The 26,269-nt window shown below is 41.1% G+C and overlaps 1 protein-coding gene across 2 annotated transcripts in view; it reads right to left on the bottom strand.

Annotated features, from left to right (window-relative positions):
* PHLPP1 (PH domain and leucine rich repeat protein phosphatase 1) overlaps nt 1-26,269 on the bottom strand; it is a 288,094-nt gene that overhangs the window by 19,739 nt on the left and 242,086 nt on the right. The window contains exons 13-17 of one of the 2 annotated variants that reach the window (XM_003919671.5): nt 21,904-22,034; nt 17,225-17,329; nt 8,339-8,533; nt 5,457-5,685; nt 670-2,823 (exon numbers count right to left, since the gene is read on the bottom strand). In XM_003919671.5, the coding sequence (XP_003919720.4) occupies nt 1,654-2,823; nt 5,457-5,685; nt 8,339-8,533; nt 17,225-17,329; nt 21,904-22,034 (1,830 nt within the window). In that variant the 3' untranslated portion in view covers nt 670-1,653. Of the gene's footprint in view, nt 1-669; nt 2,824-5,456; nt 5,686-8,338; nt 8,534-17,224; nt 17,330-21,903; nt 22,035-26,269 lie in introns of those variants that run through there. The other variant, XM_021930200.2, reaches the window with a different exon arrangement.

Here is a 26,269-nt window from a genome sequence, read left to right as displayed (position 1 = left end):
TCGCCTCTATCTGTACAACCTCTGTCTGTCCCCCTTCTCACATCTTCCCTAAGAAGTACCCAAACATCTTACCCTAAGTCATAAGAAGAAATAGAAAAGCTGTAAGATCAGGCCTGGCACGGTGGCTCACACCTGTAATCCCAGCACTTTGGGGAGGCTGAGGTAGGCGGATCACTTGAGGTTAGGAGTATGAGATTGGCCTGGCCAACATGGTGAAACCCTATCTTTACTAAAAATATGAAAATTAGCTGGGCGTGGTGGTGTGTGCCTGTAATGCCAAGTATTCAGGAGGCTGAAGCAGGAGAATCACTTGAACCCGGAAGGCGGAAGTTGCAGTGGGCAGAGAACACACCACTGCGCTACAGCCTGGGAGACAGAGTGAGACTCCATTTCAAAAAGAAAAAGAGAAAGAAAAAGAAAAAGGAAAAGGAAAAGAAAGAAAAGAGAAAAGAAAAGAAAAGAAAAGCTATAAGATCAGCTAATTATACTGTTTACCATTCAGTTAATTTCACATTTCATTCAATGTAGGTTAACGGATGTTTTTCTCTTTAAAAAAAAATCAGAAATATCTGATGACCCCAATATTCCATCCATTCTTTCCAAACCCAAGCTAGTGTGACTGTCTCCAAGACACATCTGGCTGCTGAGACAAAAGCAGATACTTGTAAATACTTGTAAATTTCATATTTATTATAACAAAAATTATGACATGTCCATTTGTGCATTCTGCTTGAGTGTAACTCTGGGTATGTAAATGGCCTAATGGGGCACTATACAGCCATGCTGATTGTGGCAGCAGTAAGGAACACAGTTAAAAATTGTCTGTCAAAGTGGAGAGGCTGGGACAGGGAGGAAAACGGGTTTAGGGCCTTTGGGTGCAGGCTCTTGTGTGGTGGCCTAAGATCCACTTCCTCTGGACAGAAATGCTGCAGCTGCTCAGCCTCCTCATTCAGTGAAGTGAGGGTGAGTTGGGAGGCAGGCAGGCTCCTCAGAGGGTAAGGGAAGGGGAAACGTCAGTTACTTGGGCTGTGTCCTCACGCCAAGACTACAAAACATCGTAAGCCTCACTATACAACACTGAGCTATTTACAATAGAAATTCTCAATCGCTGTTCTCTCAGAGAAAATTAGTGAATCCCAGTGACTTAAGTCACCTGACAGAGTAAAGCAACTCCTAGGAGTTAGTCTCCATATTCTACAAATGTCTATTATTTTCAAGACAAAAAAAAAAAAAAACTTTTCCCCCCAAAGAAATACAGAATTACAATATTATTAAATCATTTAGCAACGGCAGCCTGCCCTGCCTTCCAAACAAACAAAACAACAAAAAGCCATTTTAAAAAATAGCACATTATCATTAACTGTTTCTCTGTAATATATTAAACCTTTTGCTCTTTGTCTTTACATATCTGATATGTTAGGGGGAGAAGTTAACAAATGTAAATCATATTGGTAAAGCATCACTAGAAGAAAGTGGTGATTATTTTAAAAAATAACCCAAAGAAAGAGAACCTACAGATTAGCTGCGACGACAGGTTGGGAACAGTGTCCGGGGGAAGGACGTGGAGTAAAACCCCTGGTTTAATGTGAGCCTGAGAGACTCCTGCAACTTGGTATTTTGTGGTTAGTTTATTTGTTAAATAGCTCAGCTGGGTCATAGTGGCGTGTCGTAATAATCTGGCAGCTGGTCCAGTTGGTAGTGCCGCGGCAGCTGCGGCTGGAGCTGAGGTGGCGGTGGTGGCTGCTGCTGCTGCTGTTGCTCCTGGTGATGCTTCATGATTTCTTTGACCTCCTCTTCCAGCTCCGGGGGTATGATAAACTGATCATCGGGATCTGGCTGAGCCGGGGCAGCAAAATAGCCTCCAGGCTTTCGAAGAGGTGCATCTGTAGCCACCTCTATCATATTGTGGCTCCTTTCCTGGGGCGCAACAGAGCCATTGGCCCTCCGGCGCCCAATGGTCCCAACGGCAGAGAAGTCTGCCTTCCTGGGCAGACCCGGCTCATCCTCGTTGGCGCTGATGACAATGCCCTCATCGCTGGCCTCTGCTGGCACCTGAAGCAGGTGCTGCTGTTTCTCCTTCTCCTTGGCCCGGCTGCAGTGGATGTCCACCTCCACCTCCACCCGGCTGCCATTGGTGAAGACGCCCTCTATGGGCTCCTCATCGTCACTGTCAAGGCCGTTGTCGGAGAAGGCGCTAGAGAACGTGGCGCTGGACAGCTGGCGCTGGAAGGAGTTGGACAGACAGACGGGGTGGAGCATGCAGCGCTGCTCACTGGGGTAGGCAGGGCTGTTCTCGCTTAGGGCTCCGGGCGGGGGCTCATCGGAGGCTGTGGACCCCACCTCGCTGCTCATCTCGGAAGTGGAGAGCTCACTGCTGATCTCGGAAGCCATGCCGCTGCTGGAGGACGGCACGCCCAGCCCGTCTGAGGGCCGATCCTTGATCACCATGTTCACTGAGGGAGGGAAGATGCCAGGGCTGGGTGGTGGCACGGCCCCACCGGCGCTGAGCTCGCAGCAGCAGAAGTTGTCCTCGGTGACACTGAGCTGCACCACCACAGCGCTGATGCTGTCGTGGCAGCCGTAGCTCTGGGCCAGGGTACACAGCTTCTTGGCGGCAGCCAGGGCGTCAGGAACATTGCGCACGGCCTCCACGGCCTCCTCGAGGGACAGGCTATCCCACAACCCCTTACTGCCTAGGATGAAGAACTCATCCTGGGGGGTCAGGAGCACGGACTGCACGTGGGGGCGAGGCACCACACTGGGGTGGAGGAAGGTGTAGCCCAGGATGCGCGTGGACTCAGTCACCCCGTTCACCTTGCCATCCTGGAAGAACAAGGGTTTGCAGACAGACAGTTAATACAGAGCACCTGTGGCAACTGTGCAGGTTCCCTGCGGGTCCTTCGACTGTCTCAACTGTAGGACCACAAAGAAGTGCTGTGTGGCCCACAGAGGAAAGAAGGGCTCACTCTCTAGTGAGTAGTTAATGTGCACCTGTCATCAGAAACGCCAGGTAGTAGGCCTGGGCAGGTAAGGAGCAGTAGGGACAAAAGGAAAAGATTTTGGTTATGTGTGTTACTGGGACCCCATTCACACTAGGTCACAAGTCCTGCTGTTTATCTAAAGCAAGCCATCATCTAGCCTTACACACAGCAAGCATAGCTGGCCAGCTCCTCCTATAAAGGTGGGTTTACATCTTCCCTCCCTCAGTGAACATGGTGATCAAGGATCGGCCCTCAGACGGGCTGGGCGTAGGAAGACTCTGAGGTAGGAAGAGTCTTTCTGATAGAAGCCAGTCCTGAGCAAAGACACACGAGGCAGGCATGTATCAAGACAATGCTCCTGAATCTTCCATTGCTCTCCATGATCACAAGTGGCAGCAGTGTCTAAAACTCCAGAGAGGACTTGAAAGTACTTAAGAGGTGGAGAAAACCTTGGCATGACTAGGTGGGTAAGAATGCTCCTGTCAGGAGAACAGATGCTAAAGAAGAAATGCCAATTCTTACAACTTCCTCGAACTTGATTTCCTGTTGACCAATGGAGAAGGCAAGATCTGCTGGCTTTAGTTCAGCTGTGTGCATGCTATTTAAACCAATTACCAAAGTGCCAGACCACTTGCCAATAAAAAGATTTTTTTTTCCATGTGTACCTGCTTTGTTCTTTATTCTTCAAATTTTGAGATTCTAAGGTCCATGACATATCTCTACATGCCCTAGTTTTAACACCTCTTTCCAGGAAAGGCTTCATTACAACAAATCCCTGTCTGGGATGAGCAAGTGTTTCTTCCAGAGAACATCCATTTCCTTTCCAGTCCTACCACTTTCCTTTATTTGGGATTTGGCAAGGTGCCTGCTTGTCCTAGGGATGTCTTTCCCAGCTTCTCACACAACTTTGCCACACCACACTTATAAGCAGATAAGCATTCCTATTAGTACAATTAGTAAGATGGGCTTCAAGCACAACCTTAAACTGCCTTGATTCTACTGACATAATCTGTCCCCAAAGCATGGAATTTGGCAGAAACTGTTCTTGCTGTTCTGCCCATCCCTTTAGATTTCTCTCCATCAGAACCAATGGTTTTGTGATTCACGAGCACTGAAGCTGCCAACATGGGCTCCAGGAGTTCTGCTCCATTCGCTAATTCATCAAGGTGTTGGTCATTTGCCCTGTGCCTGAAAAAATGACATGGGCAGACAGCGGTGACCTGCAGATAAACATCTACCTTCAAGAAGTTTCCAGTCTTACACTGTTGATAAAACCCACAGAACCACGTACAGTTTGAGATGGACTCTGGTGAAAGCTAAAGTCCAGTAGAGAAAAAAGACTGATTCCACATAGGCTTTGATGAGGGCCTTAAGAAAGAAACAGAAACACTCAAGCTATACATGGGATTCTGTGCAAATGAGTCTGTGTGAATTTGTTCTCTGTCTATTCTTGGAGCAGAGAGGATGAACATGGATGGCAGACACTGTGTTAGGGAGCAGAAGACAGTCTAATGTGGACAGAATGCACTGAATTCAACTTTAGTTCAACACTATGCCAAACACAATTGAAGGTAAATGATTTCAGCGGCCTACATGAATCATGGTTTGCACGTCAGACTTCTCGTTTTCCGTGCCTCGCCTCTTCCCCACTTTTGTTTGCATTGCTTAATACTCAACAATGAGGTTTTGTTTTGTATTGTATTTTACTTCTCTACCTTGAGACACGTCCTCCAAACACACACACCACAGTCCATGCTGTGGGGACTGCCCTGTGCATTGTGGGGTGTTGAGCGGCATTGTCCTAGCAGCGCTGTAGGATGCTCAGTGGCCTCAATCCACTGCATGCCAATCGCACTCTCCGCCCCAACTGTGATGACCAAAAATGTCTCTATATGCTGCCAAACGTCTTGTGGGGAAGCAAACTGCCCCTAGCTGAGAACTGCTCACTGTGTACTCAAATGGGACGTGAGACATGAACCAAAATAACAACGACTTACACTTATATAGACCTTCATAGTTTACAAGTCGTACCAACCTTGTAAGATAGGACAGATGCATGATTATTCCCACTTTACAGATGAGAAAACTGAGGCTTAGAGAGGTTTAAAGGTTACAGCCTGCAAGTGGCAGAGCTAAGACATGAAAACTAGTAGTGTGATGTCAGGGGTAGAGCCCTCAACCACCAAAGCAGCCCTCTGTAGAGTGGCTGCAAACATGGAATGGGATCGTGCCCACGAAGCACGCAGCACAGTGCCTGATGCAGAGAGGCAACTGACAAGCATACGTCATAATGTAAGACATTTGCTTTGTGATACTATGGGTTTGGAATTCTAATGTCGAACCAACTTCAAAAAAAAGTTGGTTCTTTGAACCAAAAAGTTGGTTCTTTGAAGGCAAATGCTCCCTAGCTAGTTTCTGCTATGATCTGGTCTCCTCTCCTCTCCACCATCCTGGGGAAAAGCCCTCTTTTCTCACCTCAGTGATAATGGCCTTGTGCTGTTTAATCCTCTTCAGCTCTTCTTCACAGCTCATGATGTAAGATCTGGACAGAGGCAGTGGCTTTCCATTTCGACAGAGAACTGTTTGGCACTTGCCCACATTAGCAGAGGTCAAGGTGAAGGATCCTCCTGGGTCCACAGGGTCATGCTTGATATGACAAAGGACAGCGGCACCACCAAGCTTCTGCCCAGCAGTTCCAAGTTTCCTGGAATCCGAAGAGAGGGGGTGACACTCAAACACAGTCCATCAGTGCCAGTTCTGCAAATTCAACACGAAGACTGCACCACTGGACAGGGCCAGGAAGGAGACCTCTGGGGATTCCACTCCGCTTCCTTCATCAAAGCACACACTGCTCCGCCTCTTTGATGAAAAGAGCCCCGGAATCTGACACCACACACATCCACACAGAGAGGCTCACAACTGGGAGACAGTATCACTGTACCATTAAAAGCCACAGGTGCTGCTCTGGAAGGCAGATGCCCCTGGGCTGCTGTATACAGCCTGTTACCCTCGTCAACCACACTGCCCTATCAGCACACTCCAAAGACAGCAGGAAAATGACTTCTCTCTCTATCTGCTTCTCTAAATTCCCTCTGTCCACAGGAGAGGAACATTGAAAAAACCATGCACATAAGAGCAGGTATAAACACCCTACCCCACTGGCAGGCACACGTCAGAAAAACCTGACAACCCTCTCCCCCTTATAAGGATGTTTGTTGGTAGGAGCCTTTAAGTATTGGAGTGTTCATGTTCCTGCCCTATATAGTAAAAACTTTCTGGCCCAGTACCCTCTATTCTAGAAAACTCATAGAAAGGACATTCTAGTAATCGAATACCAAGTGCTTGTGATTTATCTTTTTAATCATGACAATTAATCCACAGACTTATCAAATATAGGAAGCACCTGCAAATTCTGAAAATCAAAAATCAAAAACCCCTCTTACAAAGCTACTTGTTCTGGCAGATTATCAAGGGAGACAAACGGCAGAGAGGGACAAAAGACCATTATTGCTCCCATGGCCTCATGAACTCCTATGGCAAGCCCCACAAATGGTAACACCGCCCAGGCCCCTGCTGTTCCTGAGTGGCACAGGAGCAAGAAAGTTAAGAAAAACAGCCTCCTGTTTTACAAGGCCAGACCCTAAGGTACTGTCTGCTACTATCACATGTGTAAGGTAAGCAACTGGCAAGAGGAGCAATGGAAACCAGGGCTGCCTACTTGCATGCATTAGGAAATCCTGCACAAAGACCAGTTCCCCTAAGGACCCAAAGTTCACCACACAACCCATACCCTCTTAACAGATAGGGAAAATAAGAGAAACACAAAAGACCCTGGAGAAGGGCCGACAGTTTAGGCTCCTAAACTCCAACTTTCAGGTATTTGGCTCTAGACCTTTCCAAGGCAGCTCCATTTTCTCCCTTTCCTAGGCACAGTGATTCGTAAAAAGTATGGCAAGTAATCCAAGATTGGGGTTCTCAGTGTTTAATTCTTACCCAGTGCTTGAGGGTGCATAAAAAGCAGACCTCTTGGGGGTTGTGAAGGGATGTGTCTGTGCTTTGGTCTGTGTGCACATGTGTGTGTGTGTGCATATGATACATGCTAGATGTTTTTCTAGAACAAAAGGGTGGTAAAACCAGGAAAGCTGATGTGCCTGCTAGTTAGAACATCCTCTGGAGTCTTACAACCCGAGGTCAGGTCCTGGCTGCACTACATACTAGCCCGTAGGCACTGTGCTTCACCTCTCTGTACATCACTTTCAGTAACATTACTCCGCTAACTGGTAACAATTTATGACACATAAGGTAAAATTTAGAACAATGACTGGTACATATTAAGGGCTTGCTGGATATTAGTCATTATTGTTCAATTGCTAATTGTACATGCTCACTGAGAATCTGAAAGTCAGAGGTGACTGTAGCAGCAAGAACCATCCCAGGCTTGCCTCCACCAAGCTCTCTGAGAGGAACCATTTGAGACGCAGGTATCACTGTAAATGCTGCTCTGAACACTCCTCCCCAGACACTTCTTCTACCCCCTTAACAAAGCTACTTGCTCTGGCAGAGTATCAAGGGAGAGAAAGAACAGATAAGGACAAAAGACCATGACTGCTATCATGACCTCAAGTACCAGTACGCTGATCACTCCTGGGTCCCACATGAGCGAGTCTGCAGTACAATATTTATAGACAGGCAATTCCATTATCACCTAGAAAGCCATGAAGGTGATAAGAATGAACAATTCTTTGAATGAGGGAATCCTCACTCATCTAAGAGTTACAAACAATATACCACAATTTCTATAGCAACCTAAAACTCTGCTGCTGGTGGAAACTCCAGGCTATGGCCTAGGATTCTGCCAGTAACACTGTCTTGAACATTTAATAAAGGGGAAAACAAAATATAAAGAATGATTTAACTCCTGAGCTAAAATCTGACCATCTTGATTTAACAAAGGTTTGCACTACCTCAAACCAGTGATAGTATTTCATAAGGGCCAAGAAACTAGGATAGAAACGGTCCATTTCAAAGAGAGGTCCCCACACCAGAAAGTCTAAAAAGCCTCCAGAGCTCACATGATTTGGGAGGAAAAATGGCATTGCAAACAATCTGATGAAAATCTGCAATCAATAAAGGCCAGTAAGGTCCAGTTCTCAGAGAAACTAACTCCTTGTCATTGTCGGAGCCTTCCACAAAGTTATATGAACATCAGTATGTCTCAAACTGGAGCACCATTCCTGATGCCTGGGCAACACCAAACTTGCCTGAATGCATCTTGGTACTCATAGTCAAAACACAGAGGATAAACACTCAAAGAGCAAAAAAACATACAGCAGGTAAGCAGGAACTCTGAGTTTTACCTTTGCATGACAATGAATGTATTGACCATGTATTCTTCTTCATTTTTTGTTTTTTGCAGCTCTTCAGCCAAAATGTCACTCATGGTGCACTGGAGAAGGTAGGGCACCTCCACATTCCGGTCTCCATCAAACACACCGTAGAGGGCTTCGCGGTTGTCACAGAAGTTATTCACCGACAGGGCTGCAACACACAACCTGCAAGGCAACCACACTTCTGTGCTGAGTCCACTCATCCTCCTGCTCCAGGCCCAGCCCAGTGCTTATTTATTTCAAGATTTCCCTATCTCAGTTTTGTCTCTTTCTTCGTGACTCCAGACAGATTAAGGGCAGGTAAACTGACTCCAGCTAATTTCTATCAGCAAATTTTGATTAGCAGAGAAGGATGAGCACAAATTATGCTTCACACATGCCTTCCTACGTGCTTCTCTTCTGATGAGTTTATTTTTAAATGTCAGTGACAGAAGGGGAAAAAGAGTCATGGGAAATCAGAGATTAGGAATCCGTATCTACGCATTCATTCAATAAGCAGTTATTAAGGAGAATCTCCACATCCAGCCAAAATAGACAATGAAAACACTGGGAAAAATAGATGAAACCTATATGAAAAGCATGCACAAATATAGAAAAAGCCTCAAATGACTTTACAAAAGTTATTTTTATTTTTATTTTTTTGAGACAGGGTCTCCCTCTATCATCGAGGCTGGAGTGCAGTAGTGTGATCTCGGCTCACTGCAGTCTCCACTTCTAGGGTTCAAGCGATTCTCCCACCTTAGCCTCCTGAGTAGCTAGGACTACAGGAGTACGCCACCACGCCCAGCTAATTTTTGTATTTTTAGTAGAGATGGGATTTCACCATGTTGGTCACGCTGATCTGCAACTCCTGAGCTTAAGCAATCTGCCAGCCTCAGCCTCCCAAAGTGCTGGGATTACAGGTGTGAGCCACTATGCCCAGTCTTCAAATAACTTTTTTAAAAGGCAGAAAAAACAAACAAACAAACCCCAACTGGACAGTAAGAGCACAGGTCAGTGATCCTGGAGACAGCCTGCTTCCCGCCCAGCTTTCTCCTGGGGAAGTGTCCAGGCTGCAGCACAGGGAGGAAGACCCAGGTGAAGGCTGTGGTCTGTGCATTGAGGAGATAGAGCTGGGGGCTGAAGGAGGACAGGGTGACCAGAGTCTCCAGTCAGTGCACTGGAGGAGGACAGTGGTTCCCCACACCTGTGGAAAATTTGGAGACTTTCTCCACCCCAAACTCAAAAGAATCAAACTGTTTCCAAGTAACTGTGTCCCAGAAACTGTCCAAAATGAAACAGAGAGAAAAAAAAAAGATTGGAAAAAAAAAATAAGGCCAGGATATTAGTGAGTGGCAGGACAACTTCAAACAGCCTAATATACTACAGGGAATTGGAGTCTTCAAAAGAAGAGACAGAAAACACTTTTGAGGAGTTGATGGCTGAAAACATTTCAAATATGAAGAAAATTATAAACCTACAGATACTGCAAGCAAGAGAAACATGAAAAAGACTTAACTGAGACACATCAAAATCAAATTGCTAGAAACCAGGAACAAAGGCGGGAGGTAGAGTGGGGAAACCAGGATGTGCCCAACAGCAGGCTTCTCCCTGGAAACCTGGTAGGAGACAGTGGAGCAACACCTTGAAGGTACCAATGGAAAACAACTAGAAAACAACCTAGATTTCTAAGCCAGTACAAACAGCTATGAAAAGTTAAGGGGAAATAAAGACATTTCCAGATGCACAAATAAAAGTATTTACCACAAGCAGGCTGGCACTAAAGAAATGGAAAAGGAAATCCTTAAGGTAGAAGAAAATGATCCCAGATGGAAATCCGGACCTGTTCAAAAGAATGAAGCACAACGATAATGATGAAGCACAATGATAATGATGAAGCACAACGATAATGACAGCCAGGTGAGTCAACAGAAACATTTCCTTATGTTTTTTTTAAATTTTTTTTTTTTGAGATGGAGTCTCACTCTGTCACCCAGGCTGGAGTGCAGTGCTGTGATCTTGGTTCACTGCAATCTCTGCCTCCCGGGTTCAAGTGATTCTCCTGCCTCAGCCTCCTGAGTAGCTGGGATTACAGGCACTCGCCACCATGCCCAGCTAATTTTTGTATTTTTTATAGAGACAGCATTTCACCACGTTGGCCAGGTTGGTCTCATACTCCTGACCTCGAGTGATCCGCCCGCCTCAGCCTCTCAAAATGCTGGGATTATAGGCATGGCCACTGTGCCCAGCCTCATTTTCTTATTTTAAAAATCACCTTAGAACAGTGATTTTCAATAGAATATTCAATAATATTCTAATAATTATTGGGAGGCAACAACAAATAATTATCTGGTTCAAAATGTTAATGGTATTAAAGTTGAGAAACATTGCTTTAGAAAATAACTAAAGTAAAAATAATAGTAATGTATTTTGGAGGTTATAACATAGATAGAAGCAGAACATACGACAACAACAGCATAAAGGCCAGGACAGGAGAAGAAGTACATATCTGCAAGGTTCTTATATGTGAAATGACATTACCACTACTTGAAGGTAAACAGTGATACGTTAAAGATCATACTATAAACTCTAAACAAGCCACACATGTACACACAGAGACGCATGGTAGAGTAAGAATGAATAAAGATAAAATCAAATCATAACAAATAATTCAAAAGAATGAAGAAAAAGGAAATAAAGAACAGACGGCACAAATAGAAAACAATAGTAAGGTGGAAGGTTTAAACCTAACCATATCAATAATTTCATTAAATATAAAGGCCTTAACACTACCCAAAAGACAAAAAATTCAGACTGAATAAAAAAAAAGACCTAATTATATGCTGCCTATAAGAAATCCACTTTAAATATGAGACAAATAGGTTAAAAGTAAAAGGATTTTTTTAAAGGTATACCATGCTAACATTAATCCAAAAAAAGTTGAAATGGCTATGTTAGTATCAGACAAAGTATATTTCAGAATAAAGAATGTTACAAGAATAAAGAGAGTCATAATGATAAAGGGGTCAGTTCATCAAGAGGCTACATCATTCTAAATGTTTACATACTTAACAGAGCTTCAAGATGCATGAAGCAAAAACTGATAGAACTACAAGGAGAAACAGACGAATCCATATTCATAGCCTCTCAACCATCAACAGAATAAGTAGACAGAAAATTGGTAGGAGGCTTGAACAACAATATCAACCAACTTGAGTTAATTGGCACCACACCTGACAGCAATTTTTTTTTTTTTTAAATGCACACAGAACTTTTACCAAGATAGGTAAGATTCTGGACAAAAATTCAAGTCCAAATAAGTTTACAAGATTCAAGTCATACAAAGCATGTTCTCCAACGATATTAGCGAAATTGCTTAGAAAGAAATTTACAACTCTAAATCCTTATGTTACAGAATTAGAGGTCTCAAATCAATAATCTAAGCTTCCATTTAAAGAAACTAGAAAAAGCAGTACATAACAAACCCAAAGCAAGAAGAAAGGGAATAATAAAAATAAGAAAAGCAGTTGACTGTGATAGCTCACACCTGTAATCTCAGCACTTTGAGAGGCCAAGGCAGGAGGATCGCTTGAGGCCAGGAGTTTAAGGCCAGTCTAGGCAACAGAACAAGACTCTGTCTCAAACAACAACAACAACAACAACAACAAAAGAAAACCCTTAAAACATAAGAAATGTGGAACAGAAAAATTATAGAGAAAAATCAATAAAACAAACAAAAAAATCTAGTTCTTTGAGAATATCAATAAAATTGATAAACCAAATCAAACTGATCAGAAAAAAAGAAAACACAAATTACCAATATTAGGAATGAGAGAGGGGAGGCATATCTCTACAGATTCTACAGATTTTAAAAGCATAATAATGGGCCAGGCATGGTGGCTCATGCCTGTAATCCCAGCACTTTGGGAGGCTGAAGCAGGCGGACCATTTGAGGTCAGGAGTCCGAGAACAGCCTGGTCAATATGGTGAAACTCCGTCTCTACTAAAAATATAAAAAGTTAGCTGGGCATGGTGGCACACGCCGGTAGTCCCAACTACTCAGGAGGCTGAGGCAGAAGAACTGCGTGAACCCAGAAGGGAGAGGCTGCAGTGAGCCGAGATTGTGCCACTGCACTCCAGCCTGGGTGACAGAGTGAGACTCTGTCTCAAAAAAAAAAAAAAAGCATAATGTCAATACATTCAATACATTTGAAAACTAGATAAAGCAGACAAATTCCTTGAAAGACACAAATTACCAAAGTTTGTTCAAGAAGAAGGAAGAGATAATCCTATTTAAAGAAATTGTAGGTTTAAAAAAAAATCCAGGCACAGATGGCTTCACTGGTGAATTCTTTTAAATATTTAAGAAGGATATATTACCAATTCTATACAAACTCCTCCAGAAAACTCAAGATGAGGAAACACTTCCCAACTCATTCTATGAGGCCAGCATTACCCCGATACCAAAATCAAAGACATCACAAGAGAGCTACAGACCAATATCCACCATGGAACATAGACATCCTCAACAAATTAACAGCAAATCTAACCCAGCAGCATGTAAGAAATATAATACTTCAGGCCAGGCGTGGTGGCTCGCGCCTGTAATCCCAGAACTTTGGGAGGCCGAGGAGGGAGGATAACTTGAGGTCGGGAGGTCGAGACCAGCCTGACCAACATGCAGAAACCCCATCTCTACTAAAAATATAACGTTAGCCGGATATAGTGGTGCATGCCTGAAATCCTAGCTACTCAGGAGGCTGAGGCAGGAGAATCGCTTGAACCTGGGAGGTGGAGGTTGCGGTGAACCGAGATCGCGCCATTGCACTCCAGCCTGGGCAACAAGGGTGAAATCTGTCTCAAAAAAAAAGAAAAAAAAAAAGATACTACATTGTGACCAAGTGAATTTACACTTGGAATGCAAAGTGTATTTAACATTTTAAAATCAATCAATGTAATTAAGCACATCAACAGACTGAAGAAGAAAAAAAACCATACAGTCATCTCAATTGACACAGAAAAAGCCTATGACAAAATGTGTTATCTGTTTATTATAAAAACTAAGATTTCATTATAAAATCTTAGCAAACTCTGTATAGAAGAGAATTAACTTGATAAAGGGTGTCTACAAAAATACCTAGAGCTAATATCACATTTGATTGTGAATGAACAAGTTTTCACCAAAGAATGTATATGGATGATAAATAAACACATGAAAAGAGTAGGGAAATGTAAATTAAAACCACAATGAGATATTATTATTAAAATGGAAAAAACAACAGCAACCTAACAATAACACCTGCTGGTAAGGATGTGTAGCTACTGGAACTCTTAAGACATTGCTGTTGGGAGTGCAAAATGATACAGGCACTTTGGAAACAGTTTGGCAGTTTCTTCCAAAGAAGAAACTTACCATATGACCCAGCAATCCTTATCCCTAGGCATTTACCCCAGAGAAATGAAAACAAGCATTCATACAAAAACCTGTATGTAACTGTTTGCAACGTGTGGCATTTTCATTTGCAACTGCTAAAAACTTGAAACAATCTAAACATCCTTCAAATGGTGAATGGGTAAAACAAAAACAAACCATAATATGTCCATGCAATGGAATGCTACTAGGAATAAAAAGCAATGAAAAGAAACAAACTACTGACACATGCAACAGTACAAATGAATCTCAAACACATTATGTGATGGGAAAGAAGTCAGACTGAGAAGGCCATATACTATATAATTCCCTTTTATATGACATTCTGGAAAAGGCAAAATCAATGAGATAAAAAACAGATCAGGAGTTGCCAAGGACAGGAGTTGGGGAGAATAATTGACAAAAAGGGGCATGGGGTAAATTTTGGTAGGTGACGGAACTGGTCTATACCCTGTAGTGGTGGTTACACATGATGATATTCTTTCCCCAAAACTTGTAGAACTGTACATTAAAAAGGGTGAATTTTACTGAATATAGAGTATACTTTCTTACATATATAAATAAAGAGAAAAAAATTATTAAGCACCTGCTATGTATCACAGCTACATACCAGATACATAAACTTAAAAATATAATCCCTCCCTTTAAGGAGTTCAGGGATAAATAATAATAGCAATGACCATTATAATCAATAATAGTAGTAGTTAACACTTAAATAGGGTTTATTATATGGCACACATTGTTCTAAGTATGTCATACATATTAACTCACGTGATCCTCTAACAACACCATGAGAATAGGTAGTTTTTTCTTATTGCTTATTTTAGCTAAAGAGAGACTGAGAAACTGCCCATGGTCACACGGCAAGAAAGTATAGAACTCAGGTGCAAAGCCAGGCAGTCTGGCTTCTATCTCAATATTTTGAAATTCTTGCCTCTATTTATTAAGAAAAACAAGTTATCCAAAATTATAAGGCAATTAGTGGCAAAGTTAAATTTTAAAGTCATTTTATTCCGTCTTCCTTCTGTAGGCTCCCCTTGCTAGCTGGAATGAGGCAGTATGAAAGAGGAAAAAAAAAATACAGTAACGTAGTTTTTTTTTCTTTCTTTTTTCTTAAGTACAGTGGTGATCATTCTCAGCATTTCTTTTCTGGTGAAGTTTCCTGTTTGGTTTTTAATCTAAAGAAGAGGCTAGGCTGGGAGTAGTGGCTCATATCTGTAATCCCAGCACTTTGGGAGGATAAGGCAGGTGGATCACCTGAGGTCAGGAGTTCAAGACTGGCCTGGCCAACACGGTGAAACTGCATTTCTACTAAAAACACAAAAATTTGTCGGGCATGGTAGCGGGTGCCTGTAATCCCAGGTACTTGGGAGGTTGAGGCAAGAGAATCACTTGAACCCAGGAGGCGGAAGTTGCAGTGAGCTGAGATTGTGCCACTGCACTCCAGCCTGGGCAACAAGAGTGAAACTCCATCTCAAAAAAAAAAAAAAAAAAAAAAAAAGAGGCTAATTATCCAACTGTAGTTCCCTCTTGGGTTTCCCCAAAGGAGGAAGAGATGTCTACTGAGATTTGGAGAGAGGACAACCACAGTTTTCCCCTTCTTTCAAGGTGTCAAGCAGCAAACTGCTTGTTTAAATGATCATTGACAACGCAAACAAAGTAAAAACAAAACAAAAAACACCAAAAAAACAAACAAAAAGCTCTCGAGAAACCTTTATTGGCAAAACCAAAGGGTAAAAAACGCAAGGGGACATAGCAAGTGAGGGCAAAGCATAGCCTGGGACTACTGGGATGCTGTCCATTTTCTATTTATTTATTTATTTATTTATTTATTTATTTATTTATTTATATCTTTCAATGACTCTTCATTTTTTATTTCTGGATGCAGGTGGTAGTCTGAAGGTGTGTTCACTTTAGAACAATTCAAAGGGTTGTAGTGCACTTTGCTGTCCACACATTGTACTATGTGACACAATTGTGGAAGGGGGAATTATGCCGAAAAGCCCACCCAGATCTACTTGGTTACTTGCTCCATTAAGACACATTGAGTAGATAATAGACATTAATACACAGAGATATTAAAAACTAATCTTAGATTTCACATTAGTGTTCAGAAATGAGCAGTTTCACATACCGGTGTTTGTAAGGAAGACATAAAAGATCCTTTGATCTAAAAAGTAATGATCTCCAGAAAGAAACTTTGAGTGCGCTAAAGAATACACGAATTCCCCTCTGCCCCAACACAATGACATACTGTGCAAAGTCCATGGAAATCAGGGAGTAGCTGGAGCCCAGGCAGAACTAAGGCACACCTCCTCAGGTTATTCTGCCTTTTCTGAGCAAAGAGAACAGAGTTGTTAACTCTTCTCTAGAGAGCACAAGGCCAAATGACACCTTAGGGAATGGGGAAAAGATCAATGTGTCAGATCCAGAATTTGAGTTGATGCTGTTTTCTGTCCCAAAGAAAAGCAGGCAGAATGGCAGCAACAATTCCAAACCTTTTATTTTCCATGAAGAGTATTCAGCTAGTCGGTGGTTCTGAAGCCTAGACACATATTAGAATCACCTGGGGGAGATTTTAAAACATTCTGATTTAATGAGTCTAGGTTGGGAGACTTTTAAAAAATTTTCTTTACCTTACTGATTCTAATGTGTGCCCAGGGTTGAATACTAATGTTAGCTATTATTAGATCTACCTCCACTTTCTGTTCTTCCCCTACTTTCAGACTTCTGTGTTCTTATACTTCAGCTAATTAAATTATGACCATTCTAATTTATAGGATTCTTTACCTGTCCAGGTACTAATTATTAGCACCTCTTCATATAATACAAGCAAGCCTGAAAAGCCTGGTTACATTTTTCAGGAAAAATCAACATCTGTATCTAAGAGAGGGGAGGGTGGGGAAAATGGAAAAGAAAAAGATATTAAGATGGGCAAGTTCTGGTGGCAAGACAAGCAGATGACATTAGAGGCAACGGACATCAAACTCCTGCCAATCTAATTTAGATTGTAAAAACAGCTCCATAGTCAATAACATGAGTGATCTTAAATATGCACAATTAAGCTACTTCTCCTTTAATACTATCTCTGTTTTGCTTGGTAAACAAGCGTCAGAGAAAGATAAAGGGGCTTTTCAAAGGAGCAGGGATGCATTTCAATACCTAGGCCTTTTCCAAACACTGGAGTCTTACACAGATATAATGTGTCAGTTACCTTGTATCCTAGCAACGACTCCTACTAAGGGAGACTATGTGATTCCAAACAGGGCCTTCCCTTAATGTTCAAACATAAGTCATGAGGGAGCCTCACTCTGGGGAAGCTTGGAATACTCAAAGAAATTTTACATGAGAAAAGTAGGTGCTACAGCACTGAGTTTCTTTCTACCCAACTAAAGGAGTGAGACAGGCAGGAGGCAGTTCTTCCTCTGAAGTCTCATCTGACTTACTTGTTTTTTACCCCCGAAGCTTCAGTGTAACCATGACTCCAAACAGCTGGGGCTCCAGAAGCGTCTCCTGTAGAAGGCTGATCAATCTTGAAACAGCGGATATTACTAACAAGAGAAACAGGGAGGGAACAGGAATTATTAAAACCAAATGTGTGCAAATTGCTATCTTTATCCGAGAAATAAAAAAAATACCTGTTAAGCACTCTGTACTTACTGTGTTTAATGTGTCTGAAATACTTATCAGCAACAAGAACCAGCTACTCATTGTAATGAAAACGAAGGGGCATACATACAGAGTATGAAAATTACTTTTAATGAGCATCATAAAGCAGCTATTAGAGACTTTCACACATTCTACATTAGATGACTGCTCTCTCCTGGGAATGACAAGGACAGCTCTCAGCCTTGGCATGAGAAAACAAAACTTAAGTATTAGGATGGGTGTATTCTTACACCATGAATACTCAGAAAGAACAACAACAAAACACCTAAGCCACAATTATAATGCATTTAGATGATGTGAGATAATTCTGCAATATTCATCTCCAAATCCAATTTCTGTCCATATAACCCCTCCAAATACTATCACGGACTTGCAGTTCCCTGGAGCTTCCAATACTCTCCTCACGGGTATAGCCAAGTATGCTAAGACTAATATCATAAAATAAAACATATACATAAAATTACAAAGTAAATGAGGAGTATTTAATAAATTACAAGTTAACTGTATGTATTTAAACTGGGAGATTTCTTACCTCACCTCAGCCCTCATATGCCATAATTGATCCAACAGGACCCAAGACAGAAACACTAAAGGGATAAATTCTCAAATAGCGTTTCTTAAAAATCAGCCTCGCCGGGTGCGGCGGCTCATGCCTGTAATCCCAGCACTTTGGGAGGCCAAGGCGGGCGGATCACCTGAGGTCACGAGTTCCAGATCAGCCTGACCAACATGCAGAAACCCCATCTCTACTAAAAATACAAAAAATTGGCCAGGCATGGTGGTGCATGCTTGTAATTCCAGCTATGCAGGAGGCTGAGGCAGGAGAATCACTTGAACTCGGGAGGCGGAGGTTGTGGTGAGCCAAGATTGTGCCACTGCACTCCAGCCTGGGCAACAAGAGCGAAACTCTGCCTCAAAATAAAAATAAAAATAAAAATAATATAAATAAAAATCAGCCTCTAGAAAGCATTCTGTGCCCCTAAACAGGAAGTCATTAACAGATGTAAACTAGTCTGTTAAAAGGCTGGCTACCACAAGGTGAAATAAGTCCTCTTACACGTAAATTGCCACTAAGTTTCCCCCTCATTATTATTTAAACAAGAGAAAAAGTATACGTACTATCTGTTGACAACTGAAGCAACACCTACATAGTTTTGGTCATAACCACAAGAATTAAAATTATCTGTTGGTACTCATTACTCCCAAATCTAACAAATACTATATACCTTTCCTAAGAACCAGTTAAAGCTTTAAAAAGTAAATCAATATCTACCTAGTATTCCCTTTGAATCTAGAAATAACTGGTGGCAATTTTTCTGAAATTTAAAAATATATGGTTAAAGAAAAGTTTCTACTCTCAATTACTAGCAAACATTTACTTTCCATCTTATCCTGAAAAACATAAATCTAGTGTCAATAGAAAACTCCCAAATCAAGTTAATACCTTGTTTTACAATAAGCCTAGAGCTAAATCTTTTTTTCAAAGTTTTCAATTCTATAAATAAAAGAGGCATTAACAAAAAAAAGGACAGTTCTCCATTATTTGTTCTCCATATGACCTGGTACTCAATTTTAACCATCTAAAATAGTACGCAATACAATAGGTTTCTTAAGACATATCCTAAGGCTCTTAGATACCATCCTGAAGTCTTGGGAAAAGTGAAGGCTCATTTTTAAAGGCATTTATAATTTTTACAGAACACAAAGTCTTCAGAGAAATAATTCAATTTCCTAACCTGATTATTAAAGGGGAAAAAAAAATAACTCTTAACTGCCCCCTCTCCCCAGCACACAAATAATTCTTTCTAGTGGAGCAGCAATTTCTCTCTCTGTCTAGCTGAACACAGTGCGGCTGAGCAGTTATCCAAAGTGAACTGAATGCTGATTCTTGTATATCGTTGTTTTTTGAGATGGAGTTTTGCTCTTGTTGCCCAGGCTGGAGTGCAATAGCGTAACACGGCTCACTGCAACCTCCACCTCCCAGGTTCAAGTGACTCTCCTGCCTCAGCCTCCCGAGTAGCTGGGATTACAGGCATGCGCCACCTTGTCTGCCAATTTTTTTGTATTTAGTAGAGACAGGGTTTCATCATGCTGGTCAGGCTGGTCTCAAACTCCTGACCTCAGGTGATTTACCCACCTCAGCCTCCCAAAGTGCTGGGATTACAGGCGTGAGCCACTGTGCCCGGCCATCTTGTATATCTTTAAATGAGTCAGAGAGAATTCTGTGAACCACAGCTCAATCTCACAGAAGAGTCCTCATATGCACCTACCCGGCTGACATAAAACAAATAAACCAACCCTCTAAAAGTGCAAATAATATACGGAAAATCTTCCAAGTCATTAAGAATACACAGCCTTCCAGATGTTAAACGGAAGGTAACATTTTAAGAATATTACCATTTTTTGCTACAGGACACTTTGGTCTGAGTACGTGAATATTTTAAAAAGCTTGACACAGTACAGCAACTGTTTTTAAGAAGAGTGTAATACCAAATTACAGTCCTTCAGCAGCACCAGTTCGAGGGGGAAAATGTTATTCAAGTATTTTATTTTGTATTTACTTGATATACTAATAAGTTTGAACACATTTTCATGTAACTATTTGTACTGTTTCTGTTAAATGCTAATGTCCTTTGTTTATTTTCTGTTTGAGTACTTTTCTTATAAGTACTTATCTTATAAGAACACTTTATAGTAAGCATATTAAAGCTTTTTTCATATTTTTCTTCCCAGTTTGTCATTTGCCATTTATATTTATTGAGTTTCTGAAATAGGAAATAGACATTTAACACTTTAATGTATAAAAAGTATATTTACCTGTAAACATATGCAATGTAAATATTGAAACCAATCTACATGTACTGATTTCTTTTCTTGCCACTTACTCCCCTCATTTCTTGGCCTAAAAAGTCTTTTTCTAACTTGTGAAGATATTCACATGATTCCTTATTACTTTTGAAAATCATTTAATTTTACAGATTCAACTATTTCAGCTGGATTTTGGTGTGATATAAGAATGTAACTTTAATTTTCCTCTAAGTGGCTACTTCCATTTATTAACACATTTTGGTGCAATTATTTTTCAATTTTATTTGTAAAGAATGCTCAAAAATGTCTGTATCCTACATGTAAAAAATACTCAAAAGCTATCTGTTTAAAGATGATCTATTTTGATAATCCATTATTTTCTTGAATTTAAAAAGCACCTTAAAGATCATGTAGGCCATTTTTTTTCTCATAGGTCTGGACAGATGGAGGGGTTTAGGCCAAGGTTTCATACACGTGATCAACAACGGAGAGAACCTCGTTCTCTACGCCTTCCTCAGGACACTCAGGCAGTGTTTTTCAACTATGCATCAAAATTAATTTTCTCATCAAGTACTTAAAATGCCAACAAATTAGGCACTAATTAGGCCAATTCTATCCAGGAATCACTTTAAGTGCTTTTCAAACTTTGGTTTGCACTACAGCCTAGGATAGTATTAATGGACCATTCACCAAAAATCTACTGTTTTTTACTGATTTTCTTAAAATAATGGAAAATGACTTTCAGCAACAAATATTCCAACATTGAATAAACATATATTGCATGCATAATGACTAATGTATGACAATGTTTAAAACTACTACTGATCTGATATACCCCCAAAAATTCTGAAAATTCAGAAAAGTTTAAAGAAGAAAATAAACACTACCCATAATACTATTATCCAGAGAATAACACCACTTTAACTTTTGTTATATATCCTTTTAGGCATTTTCTAGGTGTGTGTATGCATACACATGTACATATACCCAATGCACAAAAATTTATATTGCAAAAATTGAATTATACTATAAAACTTCTTTGTTAATTTTATTAATATTTTCACTTAATATATTGTAAAGATCTTTTGAGTTAGCGATATAGCTCTAAATAATTTTAAATGGCTTTGTAATATTCAATTGTGGAACATTATTTAATTCTTAATAGACTATTTAGAGTTCTATGATGAACATTCTTATTAAGGTATCTTTCCTACTGCGGACCTTTAAGGTTTTACATAGAAAACTCCAACCACTAATTCTTTATCAATATCAAGAATGAAACAGCATCAATGAACTTTCCCATACCGTGAAGATCTAACTGCTGGTAGGATCTACCTACTCCACATCCTCAGTCTTATTTAAAAAAACCCTGGATTTCAGTGCCACACTGTTAGTTTTCCCTACATCTCTTTTAAAATCCTTCCCTAACATTTGCATTAACTGTCACAACCACGTTATCAGTGACTACTGAGATTTAAGTTACATCTTGGTTGTTCATTGCTTCCCTGCATCTTGTATGTCCTGTTATGTGTGTTAACACAGCTAACAAGTCAATGATGCTTCATGTTTTGTTTCCCATTTTCACTGAGATATGAAGCCCACTGCCAGTGGACAATGATGGGGATACAGTGCTTTACAGAATACTTACTTCAGTAGTTCCAGGGTTTTGTGATCAAGGACAAGGCGAGGGTTTCCGGTCAGGTCTAGCTCCTGCAGTTTGGGAGGCAGGTTTTCTGGTAATGTGACTTCGCTTAGCTCATTACAGCTCAGATCCACACACTGAAAAAGGAACAAGTGCAAACAAGAAAGAGATGGTCTACAGAAGTTCTTCATGGAGTTCTATACTCCTACCCTTTGCATGCAAATCCATCTGATCATTCATTATAATATACTAGACAAATGTGGAAAAGGAGGCTTATCTGTTACTTTGCCATAAACATTTAAAATAGATTTTGCTAAATGCAAAAAAAAATTTTTTTTTATTTTCTTTGAATAACAGAAAATCCATGTTCTTTATTCTTCTCATATTTTCCACTTACATTTATCTCCACGTTTAAAATCAAGCATTAACTAAAAAATCCTAATAGATTTTCTTATTGCTCACAAAATCTCCATGCCATGAGAACTACAGCTCAAACATTAACATGAACTTTAAAGGAATTTCTTAAAACAAAACTAAAAACAAAGAAGGCTGGGTACAGAGGCTCACGCCTGTAATCCCAGCACTTTGGGAGGCCGAGTAGGGTGGATCACTTGAGGTCAGGAGTTTGAGACCAGCCTGGCCAACATGGTGAAACCCCATCTCTACTAAAAATACAAAAATTAGCCAGGTGGTGGCACACGCCTGTAATCCCATCTATTCAAGGTGGTTGACACATGAGAATCGCTTGAATCCAGGAGGTGCGCAGGGCACAGTGGCTCACGCCTGTAATCCCAGCACTTTGGGAGGCCAAGGCAGGCAGATTACCTGAGATCAGGAGTTCGAGATCAGCCTGGGCAACACGGTGAAACCCCGTCTCCACTAAAAATACAAAATTAGCCGGGCGTGGTGGCATGCCTGTAATCCCAGCTACTCGGGAGGCTGAGGCAGGAGAATCACTTGAACCTGGGAGGTGGAGGATGCAGTGAGCTGAGATCACGCCATTGCACTCCAGCCTGGGCAACAACGGTAAATCGCCATCTCACCAAAAAAAAAAAAAAAAAAAAAAAAAAAAAAGAATCTGGGAGGTGCAGGTTGCAGTGACCAGAGACTGTGCCACTGCACTCCAGCCTGGGAGACAGAGCAAGACCCTGTCTCAAAAAAACACAACAGAAAACAAACAAAAACAAAAAAACAAGCAAAGAACATGTAAAATGAGGAAAAGGCAGGTAACACACACTCAAAATGAGAAGATATTTCAAAAGAAGCTGAATAAGAAATTGGCAAAAGCTACACGAGCAGGTAAACCTGCCTAATCTGTGTCAAAAAAAGGGGCTGAGTCAAGTATGGATCCTACTCTCAAGGCATCAACATCTGGACTCTCCAACAGGTCCTGCCTAATTTAACTTGAAAGAAAAATCACAAAAAGGTCATGGTGATTACAACAAAAATCAGGTTTTACCTGTAAGTGGAAATGATACCTCCTTTCTCACAAAACTGATGTAAAGCTTAAATAAGGTGTACTGTAAAAAGCGGGGCTGCCCTTGTGTTCAGGGAGCAGGGAACCTAGGTGGAGAAGGCTCACCATACGCAAGAGAAATGGAGCTGTCAGCGCTCTAGATATGAGAATGCAGAACCTATAGGTTCAATAGTATGGGGTGGAGAGCATTCAATTATCTGGCTGAATTAGTACCTTATTGTAAGTTTCAAAAGTGCTTACAGAAATGATCAAAAGAGGAATTGTTTTCTCTCTTCAGTTCTTTAAAAAAAGGGAGGAGGGAGATTATACTCAAGAACGTCAGGATCTTAAAAGTAGACAAAATCTTCCTTTTATTTGGAAAAATTCTCAAAGAACTTAAATCTAGTATGGATTGGGGAAGGGTAGAGATTGGGTAAAATGAAAACCTGTATTTTTGGATAAATATATTTTCACTAGACTTCAAACAACACAATGCTTTCACACAAAATATTTCATACTGTTGCTTCCAAATAATAGCAATAAAAAATTGTATTGCCATTGTAAATCATCATATTTTATTATGAGAGCATTATAACCACATTATCCATAAAAAGTTGAGCAAAAAGAAAAGCTCAGAAAACATATCCTTAAATCTACCACCCTAACACAACCAGGGTTAGCATTCTGTTTTTGTTTTTTTTTTTAGCATTCTGTTTTTTTTTTATAGCCTTATTCATATATAATTTTTAAAAGCCTTAAAAATCTCAAACGTAGGTGCAATTTCATTACATTTCACTTACTCTTCTATCGCTCTACTGCAACCATTTTCCCCACCTTTATTCCCATCTGCTATGGTCTGAATGTTTGTTCCCCAAATTTTCATCATATGCTGAAACTTAATCCCCAACGTGACAGTATTAAGAAGTGGGGCCTTTGGGAGCGGATTAGGTCATAAGGGCTTTGCCCTCATGAACGGCATTGGTGGCCTCATAAAACAGACCCAGTGAGCTTGTTCACTCTTTCCACCAGACAAGCATACATGGAAGGAACTATCTATGAGAAATAGGGCCTCATCAGACCAAATCTGCTGGCACTCTCATCTTGGACTTCCCAGCCTCTAGAACTGTGAGCAAGAAATTTCTGTTGTTAATAAGTTATCCAGTCTGAGGCATGTTGTTATAGCAGCCTGAATGCCCTAACATACTACCACCTTTCATAGCCCCATACTACTTCTAGTAGATGTACATTAATTTACTTAACCTCAATATTAATATTAGAGAAAACGGTCATCTCTTTTTTTCGCTTTGTTTTTTTTTCTTTTTTTCTTTTTCAATTATAAATAATGGTTACATCAACAGTCAACCAGAGTTTAATGAAAAACTGACACCTGATAATACTGGTTAATAATGGGACATGCTACCAACATAGTCAGTACACATCAGCAACGCAGGACAACAAATGGGGATATATACAATCTACTGAACACTGATGGGACAGGAAATAAAGAGCTAATAAGTGTGAGTAATTTAGGATGCAAGTAGTTGACAGAGACAAATTCAGAGTCAGAAAATGCCTTTGGTCAAGGATTAAAGGCATTCTGCAGCAATACTGAATTTTATGAAATTGGTAAAAATTTGTTCTACAGATATAAAATAGCTCATTCTCTAAATTATCAAATTATGAAATGAGTTCAGTAGGGTAACTAATTACTTATGAAGATAATGCTGGAGGCTGTAACGCAGACCTTCTTAGAGATGATGTTCCTGTGCCTCCCCTCTGCCCAGGACTGTCTGCTCCCCAAGGCTCCGTGACAGTCTTTGATTCACAGTCTTTGATTCACTGCAGCCGGTTCCTTTCCATCGAGCTCCACCACCCTGGACTGACCTGCGTCCCATTTCCCCTGGAAGGCTCTGGCTACACCGGAAATTTGCTTTTGGTCTTGCTTCCCTCGATGCACTCCTCGTATGCTGTCAGCCTCGTATGCTGTCAGGTTGGTTTCTCAGTGTGGTTTACTCCACCTGCTCACATTCCAGCTTCAGTCTGTCAGCCTGCTCCCAGGTGTCCTTCAACCCGACACCAAACTCCTCAGAATGTCCAACAAGGCATCCCCAACTTTGTACACTGGCTTCCTCACACTCCATGTTCCACCCATGCCAGAGTGCCTGCACCTCGTGCATGTGACATGCTTTCATCTGTCTGTGACTTTACATATGCTTCTCTCTGTGCTTGGAACCCTTTTCTTCATGCTCTTCTTGCTTTTTATCTGGTGCAATATGCCTGATTCCTCTTTTTTTTTTTTTTTTTTTTTTTGAGACGGAGTCTCGCTCTGTCGCCCAAACTGGAGTGCAGTGGCCAGATCTCGGCTCACTGCAAGCTCCACCTCCCGAGTTCATGCCATTCTCCTGCCTCAGCCTCCCGAGTAGCTGGAACTACAGGCGCCCACCACCGCGCCCGGTTAATTTTTTGTATTTTTAGTAGAGACGGGGTTTCACTGTGGTCTCAATCTTCTGACCTTGTGATCCGCCCGCCTCGGCCTCCCAAAGTGGTGGGATTACAGGCGTGAGCCACCGCGCCCGGCCCTGATTCCTTTTCAGACTCAACTCAACGCCAACTCTACTACACCCTGTTTCAATTAGGTGTCCCTTGTTATAATTATCTGCTTACTTATTTCTTCCATGAGACTATGACTTCCTGGAGGGCAGGGATTGCTGCTGTTTCTCCCCGGATATCCTAAGCGCAGTGCACTGGGAAGTGTAGATGCTCAACAAATGGTTTCATTAAAAGGATGAACAAATGAACAAATGATTGCCTGGCACGTAACAATTATTCTGTCAATGAATTTATGGAGGACTCTTGTAAGGTGCTTCAGTAATTAAATCTGCTAGGATGGGAACTGAGATACCAGTGCTTAGGTTA

This window comes from Papio anubis, chromosome 19 (genome assembly GCF_008728515.1).
Source record: "Papio anubis isolate 15944 chromosome 19, Panubis1.0, whole genome shotgun sequence".
Taxonomy (NCBI): Eukaryota; Metazoa; Chordata; class Mammalia; order Primates; family Cercopithecidae; genus Papio; species Papio anubis.
This window is presented reverse-complemented; position numbering and strand designations above follow the sequence as displayed.